General features: G+C 41.7%; 1 protein-coding gene across 3 annotated transcripts in view; it reads left to right on the top strand.

Moving 5' to 3' along the window:
• The first annotated feature begins 1,279 nt into the window (after window positions 1-1,279).
• TPD52L1 (TPD52 like 1) overlaps window positions 1,280-11,663 on the top strand; it is a 157,049-nt gene continuing 146,665 nt past the window's right edge. Inside the window, exon 1 of one of the 3 annotated variants that reach the window (XM_020986977.2) lies at window positions 1,280-1,604. In XM_020986977.2, coding sequence (XP_020842636.1) covers window positions 1,586-1,604 — 19 coding nt within the window. In that variant the 5' untranslated portion in view covers window positions 1,280-1,585. Of the gene's footprint in view, window positions 1,605-2,007; window positions 2,094-11,663 lie in introns of those variants that run through there. The other 2 variants (XM_020986978.2, XM_078155163.1) reach the window with 2 other exon arrangements.

Here is an 11,663-nt window from a genome sequence, read left to right as displayed (position 1 = left end):
ACCTACTTTATGAAGCCATCCCTTTTTCTACTCAAACAAGGGGTGCTTCCTTCTTTCTCAATCTCTTCTTGACTTCTTTGTGTTTGAACCATCTTAATACTATTCTATATACTACACTACATACTATTATATATTATATATTTTATATATCATATATTATATATTATATATAATATGTATACATAATATAGAATTATATATAATACTATATACTATTATATAATATATCCTAGCATTACATGCTATACTAATCCCACTTAATACTAACTTGATTCATAGCTATTTGTGTACTTATCTACCTATAGAATTTTAAACTGAACTGGCATCTTGTTTCTTTCCTACTCCCTTCTCTTCCTCTGGGAATGATGTCATTAAAAATATTTTCTATGGATATGCCTTCTATTCTATTATTATCAATTGCAAGTTATCATTAGTGATCAGTAACAGTGACAATTAGCAAGGGTTTAATGGCATAGAATATACCCTGAAGTTACGAGAGGTTTTTCTCAAATCAGATATATGATCTAACATGATATGTTAAGCATATAATAAAATTTCATGTGATGAGATAATTAAGTATTATACTAGTAAATAGTAATTCTTTATATTTCCAATAAAATAATTTTTACTGCTTAAATTTTTTTTGAGTTCTGAATTCTCTCCTTCCCTCCCTCGCTTACCCATTGAGAAGGCAAGCAATGTGATATCAATTACATATATGAAATCATGCAAAATGTAATAATCATTAAACAATACTTGGTAAATGTCTGATAGAATCAAAGGCACTCTGGGCTGCAACGGAGGGGCTCTTTCTAAATCAGTCACATAAGGTATTAGGAACTTACATCTATATGGTGACATTACAATTTGCAAAGTACTTTGCCTCACAGCAACCCTGTGCGGCTTATGATTCAAATTATTACCATCCTTTTACAGAAGAGAGAACTGAGGCCCTGAAATCAAATGACCTGACCCCAGACAGCTAGTAAATGGTTAGAGTCATCACTGGAATTCAATTCTCTAGACTTCAGAGTTCTGGGGAGCTGATTCCAGACTCTAAAACGGCCTGTTCTGCTCCCGCCCCGCCAGAAACGCCCTGGGTCCGGGCTGCGCAGTTATCAGGGAAGCCGGCTGTATTCGGTCTATATCCTTGGTCCCTCGCAGGCGGGTTGGGCCGCCCACGCGCCTGGCATTGTGACAGGGAGGGCGGCGCACTCTGTGCACCGTGCAGAAGTGGCCGGTAGGTGGCGCCGCCCGCTGAGCGCCCTCCGCGCGCTGGGCCGGGCTTCAGCGGGCGGGAGTGAGCGAGGTAACTAAGGAAGGAGCCGCGGGGGGCAGCAACGGCAGCCGCGGCGACGGTGCCACCCACCAGTCCCACCAGCGGCAGCACTGCCAGCCCCGGCAGCCTCCTCACACCAGCCCGGCGGAGTGCCGAGGGAGGGAAGGTAGCGCGGCGGAGCCAGGCCAGCCCTTTGTCCCCCGGCCCCCGACCCATCCCCCCGGCCCCTCGCACGTCGCCTGGGCTTTAGGCAGGGCTGCGACGGCTCTTGGCTTCTTTCCGGGCTGAGCGCGCGGCCGCGGCACCATGGAAGGGCAGGCACGTGGTGAGTGCTGGGCGCCGGGCTGGCCCGGGGAGCTCTGCCCGGGGGGCCCGGGGGCTAGGACAGCAAGTCACTTTCCCCGCCTTTCCCCAACTTCGTTGCTTCTGGAAGGGAGCGGGGCTTGGCCGCAGCCGTCTTTGCGAGCCGGCGCGCTGTCCGCTCCCTCTGTCCCCCCAGAGCCGGGGCCAGCAGCGTACCCCGCTCACCCCGGCCGGGGCCGCCAGCGCCGGCGGAGGAGCTGGCGGGGCGCACGGCCTTTTACCGGGGAGCGGCGTCCTTCACAGATGCCTGCTCTCGGGCAGCCAGAAGCTCCCTCACGCCCGGAGCGCCGAAGCCGGAGAGGGGAGCCCGGAACACGAGGCGGATCCCTAGGGGGGCGAGGGGCCGGGTCGGGCAGATCCCCTCCGGCGCCGCCGCTCCCCAAGCCCGACGTGCACAGCTGTTAACTTAAGGATGCCGATCGAGCGCGGAGGGACTGCGCTGTTTACTAAGGTTTTTCTTGGGGATAGGGAGCACTCCTACCCCCTTTCCCCTTCTTTTCCCCCTCCTCCCCACCTCAGAGACTGACGGACGAGGCGGGTGCGACGTACCCTCGCTGGGGTCCGTGAGGACGGCCTGCTCACCGTGAACCGGCCGGGCAGAGCAACTTAAGAGTATGGCACCTTCTCCCAGCATGACTGGGGGCCGGCCTCCCTCTCCACGTGGTGATATGGACTCCCTGTCGCGACGTTTTTGCCTAGATCACTCTCCTCTCCTCATCCTCGCTTTCCTCCTTCCTCCCACTTCCACCCTGCCTCTTCTTCCATCCTTTTTCCCTCCATTCTTTTTCCTTCTTTCCTCTCATTCCTTTTCGTCCTTTCTTCCACTTCCTCCTCTTTTCCTTCTGTTTTCCCTTACTCCTTTGCTCTCCTTCCTTTCCTTTTACCCCATTCTGTTTTCCCTTCTTCCTCCTTTTGTCCCTCCTTCTCCCTGTCCTCCTTCCTGCTTTTCTCCCCTTCCTCCTTTCCTCTTATTCCTTTCTCCCCTCCTTTCCTTTTCCTCCTTTCTCCCATTCCTTTTTGTCTTTTCTTCCCCTTCCTTCCCTTGTCCTCTTTTCCTTTACCCCTTTTCCATTTTCCTTCTCCTTTCTCCTTTTGTCCCGTCTTCCTTCTCTCTCCTCCTTTTCTCCCCTTCTACTGTTCCTCTTCCTCCCCCTCTCCTTCCTCCTTTTTTCCTCCTTTCCTGGCATTTTTCTTTCTCTTTTCCTCCCATTCTTCTTCCTTTCTCATTTTGGCCCTCCCTCCTCCCTTCCTTCTATTTCCTCCCTCCTTCCTCTTCCCCTTTTCTCCTCTCCTCCCTCCTTCCCTTCCCCTCGTTTCCTTCACTTATTCACTTCTTTCCCTCTCTCCCTCTTCCTCTTTCTGCTCCCTGGACCTCTTCCCACTTCCCTCCCTCCTTTTCCTTCGTTCTTCCTCCCTCCCACCAACCTTCCTTTACCCTTTGCCCTTTCCTCCCTCCTCCTCTCTCCTCCCACAACCTACCTTTTCTCCCTATTTCCTCATTCATTCCTTCCCCCCCTTCTCTTCTCCATTTCTCTTTCCCTCCCCTCCTCTCCCTTCCCCTTCCCCTCCTCTCCCTTTCCCTTCCCCTCCTCTCCCTTCCCCTTCCCCTTCCCCTCCTCTCCCTTCCCCTTCCCCTCCTCTCCCTGCCCCTTCCCCTGTCCCCTTCTTAATTGGTGAAGCTTTGATGTTTGGGGGAGGGTTTGCATTGAGCAGAATCTGTTTGCTGTCAGAAGCTCAGGCCAGGGTCGAGATTCCTGGTGGGTTGGCAGCAGTAGAAAAGCAACTGACCCTGGGTGGGAGTGAGGGAGAGACAGGTGTGATCGAATTTGAGTGGCTGAGTCAGTCCCAGGAAATTCAGCCTGGAGTAGGATATATTTATTTTCCATTTGAGTATGTTGAAGAGTAATGAATAAATAAATAAATAAATAAATACATGACCAAACAACCTGACACTTTCTTTCTTGGAATTGTAGAAGACTTATTTTCACTGGGAAAATGAATCATCTGTCAGAATTAAACAGCCAGTCTAAGAATGCAAAAAGTGGATTTCTGAGAATGAATTGTACCGACTTCTTATAGTCCCTCTGACCTCTTCTAGGCACTTTTCTCATTATGATGTGTACTGTATTCATTTATGTATTTTATCCCCTTGAAAAGATGTAGGGATTGTGTTATTTTTCATATTTTCTCTTCGCTGGGGCCAAGCACAGTGCATTCAGCATATAAAGAACTTAATAAATGTTTGTTGGAATGAAATGAATTTGGGGATGAGACACAGTATGAGGGAGCATTTTGGAGTTGGCCAAGGTCTAGAACTGACCAATGGGATTACAGAATTCCCCATGATGTTCTTAAAAAGTAACTGCCTAGGGGCAGCTAGGTGGTGCAGTGGATAGAGCACCGGCCCTGGAGTCAGGAGGACCTGAGTTCAAATTTGGCCTTAGACACATAACAATCACTAACTGTGTGACTCTGGGCAAGTCACTTAACCCCAATTGCCTCACCAAAAAAAAAAAAAAAGTAACTGCCTCCAGCATTTCCTCATATTCTAAATAGACAAATTGTAGTGTAGGGTATTACCATTATAAAATTAGGAAATCAGGAAAATGGTTGGTCAGATCAATGAGCAGAAGTTATTTGAATTCACTCCGACAGGTAGGAAATCAGTTGATCAACACACATTTATTAATCCTTAGTTTTCTAAGCAATGTGTTCAACTCTTGGGATACAAAGAGAGGCAAAAACTTCCTGTCCTCAAAAAGCTTACATTCTAACAGGGTAGAAAACAAATAACTACATAAATACGGGATATAACACTTGATCCTAACTTTTTGGAACATCACCTTGGTAGCTGAGTGGAGGATGGATTGAAGTGAGGAGAGATTTATAATGCAAGACCAATTAGTTGGAAGGCTGTTGGAATAACCCAGTTTAAAGATACAGAAAGTCCTGAACTAAGCTGGCTTTGAGTGTAGAGAAGAGAGATGATGTAGAGATATGAGACATGATGTGAGGGTAAAAATGACAGGTACAGGTCTTGATCTATTTTGAAGTCATTAGACAATTTCAGGAGCTCCAAGTTGGAGATGAGTCTTTTTTCATGCCCTCTGTGAATAATCAGATTCCCTGATATATTCAGCAGGCTGTTTTATCTACTACAGGCACTGTACACTGGATATTGTTATAATAAATCTTATGTATTAATTATGAATACACTCCTTTTTAAGTAGGCAGAGCCTTTCATTTAAAATAAAAGGTACTTTTTCTGATCTTTCTCAACTTTTCTTTTGCCTCCTTTCTGTTCAAATTCATCATTGTCCTTTATGGTTTTAGTCCAACAAACATTTTTAAGTGTACAAAGTACTGTGCTGACAATGTAGGTACAAAAAAAAGTGTTTCCCCTTAAGGAACTCGCACTGTAATAGAAGAAATATGACATTTAACAAAGATATGTGGCATAGGGGCAAAGGAGAGATCCAAACAATGGCAAATTAATACTTATATTAAAGCACATATAATGCCCTGAACAAATTTGAGGAAAAGAAAATTACTTTGACCTGAGGAGATTAGGAAAAGGATAGCATGTGAGCTGGGGCTTATGGCATGAGGCTTATGGGGCTGAGGGAAGAAGATGCTTCCAACAGGTAGAGATGAGCAGGTAGTGGGTTTTAGGCATGGAAGATGGATGAACATTGTGAATAAATGATGGCAGGAGAATATAGACAGTGAACAGGGAATAAAAGGTAGTCAGATTTGGCTGGAACATAGAGGGCATGATAGGGTGGTAAGTTGAAGCATTGTGGTGGATTATACTGGTACTATGGAGGTTCTTGAACTAGGGAATGAGTGACATGGTCAGAGCTATTTTTTGAAAGGTGGTTTTGACAGCTGCGTGGAGGATGGAGAGGAGGGTGAAAAGATTGGAGGCAGGAAGACCCAGGAGCGTTAGATTAGGAGACTTGTATAACAGTCCAGGTAAAAGGAAATGGGATTTTGGCTTGGAATGATGACCTTGGGCATGGAAATGAGGGGACAGCTTAGAGAGATATAAAAGTAAAATAAATAGGATTTAGCAACTGGATGTAGGGAGTAAGAGAGAGTGAGTGTTAAAGATGATACCTACATAGAACGAGGTTTAATATATGTGTCACTAAACATCAACTTCTGTAATCCATAAGGAGTCCACGTTTTATCTAATTAGCAATATAGACTAGCCTTTTTTATAGGCTTTTATTTCCAAGGAACAACTTACCATCATCAGTAGGATTTAGATCAAAATTACTTCTAATAGGGATGGTTTCCTTTAGCAGTCATAATGATTAGACGTATTTGTAGAGAGCTTTCATACAAATTACTTTATTTGATCTATGCTTTATTTGCTTTACACAGCAACCTTGAAAGCTAGAAAGGGAAAATATTATGCTTATTTGGCAGATGACCCAACAGACACAAAAAGGTTAAGCAATTTGCCTGAAGTCATAATTATATATAACTCATATGGACATGATGCAGTCTGGATTTAAACTCTAATCTTTTTCTGTTTTCAAGTCCATTATTCTCTTCACTCCCAAGGATTTTAACTCTCATTATAAGATAGTAATAGCTGCTTTCTTTCAGAAAACAAAACTTAAGTGACAAATGGTTTTAAAAGTGGAGAAGAGCATAACATGGGCGTGATTGGTGGCCTTCATTATACTGAAGACTTGTGTGCATTAATATAATTAATAAAGTGAACTGCTTCATGGTATCGCATGGTATACTAGTATATTGGGATTCAATCAGGCAGTTTCAAATCCTGCCTTTGACAGTTATTAGCTGCGTGACTATGGGAAAAGCACTTAACGCTCTCATAAGTTTCATCACCTGTGAAATGGAGGCCTGCAGCATCTGCCTTACAGGGTGGTGATGAGGTAAAAATGAGAAAAGTAAAGTCTGCAATCCTTAAAGTAGTATAAGAATGCATATGCATTCATATATACATATAAATCGTTATAATAGTGAAGTGGTATAACACTTTACATGTGTTTACCTGAGGATTTCTTCAGAGGATATTAAAATTCCACACACACACACAAAAGTTATGGTTACCAAATTAATTCCTGAGGTTATCACTTTCATCAAATGAAATTCCATATTTATGCTTGGGAGAGGGCATACTTCTAGTCAAATGGAAAATACTAACCTAACTCGATTAAGTAGCGAATGGTTTTATAATTTACAATTACTTGTTTATTTTTGCTTTAATAGCAAAAGTTATCTTGAATGCGGATTAAACTTCCCTGGGACATTTGTCCCCCTTTGCCTTTGTTTTTCTATTAAATTGAGGGGGAGAATATAAATGAAAAGAAAAAATAGTTCAAAATTTTTTTAATTAAATGAGGAGGTTGGGTTATATGATTTTTAAGGTCTCTTCTACTTTAATAAGAGAATGAGCTTATGGAACTTTGCTTCTGTGATATACATTTACTTTTGTAAGAAGTGTGTGTGTGGGAGGGATATTTCAATAAAGAAAATCAGCCATAAAGCTCTTTGAGAGCAGGGAGTGTTTTGTTTGTGTCTCCTGTACTTGGGACAGTACCTGGCACATAGCAGGTGCTTAATAAATGCTGGTTGAATTGAATTAAAGGAAACCGAATTTTATAAGATTGCAGTCCTTCCTCATTAGTACTTGTACACATCTCAAAAATTGTGTCCTACTTTGTTCTGTAGCATAAAAAAAAATGACATTTCTTCCTTGATGTGTAAATCATGGTGGTTGTTTTTTCCTCCACTTTTTTTCTGGACAAAAATCTTTGAAAAGAAGCCTTGTTATATTTCCACTACTTCATGTTAGCTAAAAGCAATCATTTTTGAGGAAGAAAAAATGCTTCATATACTCCTATTGTAGCGAGGTCCTTAAAAAAAATCTGATTGTATAATTAATGAGTCCCACAGTACATTGGAGGTTGTATTGCATTGCTTTCCCCCTATTGATCAGATTCCTTGATTAATTAATTCTCTGTTGAGCAGTCATATTCTGTGAGTGTTCCTCAAGAAGCTTGCTAAGCAACAAAGCCAATTTCTGTTGCATCTGACAAGAAATGTCACTGAAAGACAATATACAGTACTGTACTGATGTATAGCTATTAATACCAAGTAGCATTTTATAGTAAATTATGGAACGCTTTTTTGAATGACTTTGACAGCAAAGTTGGTCATAGTTCCTTCCCACTGGGATTTGAGTTTGAAATCCCTCCCTGTGAGGGTTTGGTAACAGCCATAAAGAGGACATAAAAATACACACACTTTGGCTTCGGTGAGCTCAGGTGATTACTGTGCAAAGGAACAAGTGGTACATTTTATTTTCTGGTCAGAGTATATTTAAGCAGCTAATATTTATGTTTCACAGTTAAACCCAATGCTTTGTGGAGTATAGGCAGTACCTATGCCTTACATTCTCCACCCTCCCCTTCTACCACCTCTTCACACCCTCTTCTTCCCAACACCCCCTTCCCTTATCCCTCCACATATTAATGTGACCACCTCTAGCTTCGTTGAGGTCAGTGAGAATTAACAATCAGTCTTCAGATCAGATGCTAGTTACATCCTCTTTGGGAGTTTCATGCCCTTTCCCTGCCTAATGCCTGACATCCTGGGAATGTAACAGTTGACTGTAGGTGGATTCAGAGACCTGGAAATATGACTATAGCACCTGAAAACATGGAGATAGAGCCAGGTATTGCAAAACGAGGTTCATTCACTATATCCTGTTGCTTTGATTTCAGATTAATTTGCTCATTAGATCCCATGTTTATTAAGCACTTACATTGCCAAGCACTGTGGTAGGTGTTGGGGGAGTTATGTTTAGACAAGATAGGGCCCTTGTCCTGATGGAGCTTGTAGTCTAGTAGGGAAGGATAAGACAAAAACACAGATGACTATAATATACCATATTACATGGTAAGTGCTGAGAGAAGTTATATTAAATAAGCAATAATTGGGGAGATCTAGGGTTTTTACCTTCCTGTCTCCTCTACTGGGTCAAGTCAGCATCTGAAGGACACAATCAATAATGGGATTAGATTAAAGTTCTTCTCAATTTTGTTTAGACCCCACCCAAGTTGGGAAGCTCTTTGTCTTCCATTTAGGCTTTGGGGGGAAGGGGGATCCTTTATTTAGATTGCCTGAGGCTGGGGGTCGGCTGTGTGGAGAGTGATCAAAGTCATGCCCCAGCCTCTCATTAGAATGGGTCCACTTCTCATTATAATATTCATTCTTCTCATTAATTGTTAATTAATCAGATTTGATTGCCAACCTCAGGAACACCCATTTTTCCAAGGGCATATAAGCATTGAATAAGTTCCATGAGGGGTCTTTGGCATTCAAGAGCACTGATCCCTTCAATTAATTATCCACTAGCATAATTAATAAAATGATTAATTACCCAGAAACTGCCTCTTGAACTTTTTTTATGTCACAGTACCTTAAAGAGTTGCAAAACAAATATTTTATGAGGTTGGGATTGGAAAGAAATCATCACCAAGGGGTGGAGATTAGGGAAGGCTTCCTAGAGAGGGTGGCATTTGAGTTGATCTTTAAAGATGAGAAATAATTCAACATGTGAAAAGAAGGAAGGAAGCCATTCTAGGCATAGGCAACAGTGTAAGCAAAGTCATGAAAATGGGAGAACCTGGCTGATGTTTGGAGGCCAAAGAGTTATGCTGAAGGTAATAAGAAAGGATCCATGATTTTATCTGAGTGTATATTCCCTGTATTTCCCTAGCACTTAGTGGGTTGTTTAATAAATTTCTATGATAGAAAAAAACCATCATCACCTAATGGCCAACCTTTTGGTCATCAGTCTCTTTCAATTTAGCTAGACTGGTTCTTGTAGAACAGTCTTTTATTAGACACAGCTTGTGGTCCACTTTGGCAGGTCTCCATGCCATGAGGAAGCCTCTGAATAGAGAGCTTTAGTCAAGGTTGTTAATAGAAGAATAAATGTATAACTATACATACTTGTAGAATCTTAGATTTAGAAGGGACCTCACAAGTCATCTAATCCGACCCCTGCCTAAAATATAAATCTCTGTATCATTCTTGACTAGTAGTTGTGTGACTTGTTGAATTCTACCAGGGATAAGAAATTCTATCTCTTTAAGGCAGTTCACTTCAATTTTAGACAGGTCTAATTCTTAGGCTGCTTGTCTTTTAGAGTTGAAATCTGCTTCCAAGTGTCGTTGGTGGTCCAAAGGATACTTTCTTCTTGGGGACCAAAAGAAAAAGTGCTAATGCCTGATTTCAGGATCTTTGTCCCTGTTCCTCCATGTCAGTGATCATATTGGAACTTAATAGTAGAGAACCCCAAGGCATCTTGAGGACTATGCATATTCATTGAGGATGATGATTACCTGGAAAAATTACCTTAACTCTCCAGTCTTAATCTTTTCCCACATCATTGTAATTTTGAAATCCCTGTGCAATTCAGTCACATAATGCATTGAAACTCTCTCTACTAAATTAGTTTGTAGTGAGTCAATTAAGAATGCATAAAGGTTGACCAGTAACTGCACATTATCAAACTGTTACTATACTACTTGTTGGATAATTAAGAGAGAAACTATAATTTATTTCAAAAACAGACGAATTGAAAGTTATTGTTAAAGTGTTAGGGAAGGTAGAAGAATGTCTTAATGAGTATGAATTGCCCAAAAGGAAGGCTTGGGTCTCTGAGGAGGGATGAATTTTAAATAGTCTTTCCTGGTGTGCAGTGTTTATGAGTATGTTTTGATGTAGAGGGAATTAAATCCCAAAATTAAAACAGAACTCATTAAGAATACCCCTCATTTGGCAACTTGACTGAATTGTTCCTAGACCTACTTCTTTAATGTATTGTCTTTATTTCACTGGTGGTACTAGGACATAACAATACATACATACATACATACATACATACATATGTATTGTATGTGTGTATGTGTAACATTATTCACTTCTGAACTTACAGCCATAGTTATTTCAATCAGCCAATAAACATTTATTAAGTGCCTACTATATGCCAGGCACTATGCTAAGCACTGGGAGTACAAATCAGAAAAAGAAAAAGACAGGCCCTGTCCTCAAGGGGCTTATAATTTAACGGGAGAAGACGACACACAAAAGGAAGCTGAAAGGGGAGGGGGCACAGATATAATGGAAAAGTTTAGAGGAGGGTATCAAAGTTGGAAATGAAGAGATGTCTAGCTCGAACACCCTCCTTAAATGGAGGTTCTAGGAGGAACTCTCTGTCCTCCAATTGGAGGGGCCCTAGGGGTAGTGGATACTGATGAGGTGTGAGTTCCAGAGCTGATGTGATATTGAAGAATGAAAAAGTCTGTGGGGCATAGTGGAGAAGTCCAGGGGAGTGTAGAAATTCCCACGTGGGAAATCAAGAGATAGCTGGCATGGGTTCCCTCCTTAAATGGTTATTTGTATGTTATGTTATGTTATGTTATGTTATACTTTTTTTTGCTAAATATCTTTATATAGATTCCATGACCCTTTGAGAACTTGCAAGATGCTAAAACCTTATAATTAGAAATTGTTATTGGCACAGCTTGTCAAAATCCCCTACAAATTAAGCTGTTAAATTGGCAAGATAAAACTTGGGGGGAAAATCACTTTGTACTTCTCTTGTCTCTGTCAGTTCACCCATTTTAGCTCTTTGATTTTCTCAGATGCACATGATATTGAACCAGAGGCAGAACTTAGGAGCTCTGAAAATACCAATAAATATTTCCCAACATCCTGGCTTCCAAAATAGGGTCATCTCTGCATAAAGAAGTTTGAGAAGTATTTACTTTGATGGATGAAAAGAGAATGAAGGGGAAGGGAACGAGCATTTGTTAAGAGCTTACTATGTACTAGGCATTGTGCTGTGCACTTTACAGATACTTGATCTTATTTGATCTAGACTGAACTATAAAGAAAGTCATAATCCTGGTAACCTTCAATAACTTATCTAAACCTGGGGTCCCCAGAGATTTTCAGATAAATAATATAC

This window comes from Phascolarctos cinereus, unplaced genomic scaffold, assembly GCF_003287225.1.
Source record: "Phascolarctos cinereus isolate Bilbo 61053 unplaced genomic scaffold, phaCin_HiC Scaffold_5;HRSCAF=322, whole genome shotgun sequence".
NCBI lineage: Eukaryota > Metazoa > Chordata > Mammalia > Diprotodontia > Phascolarctidae > Phascolarctos > Phascolarctos cinereus.
Note: the sequence above shows the minus strand (reverse complement) of the source record. Positions and strands in the feature narration are given on the sequence as shown.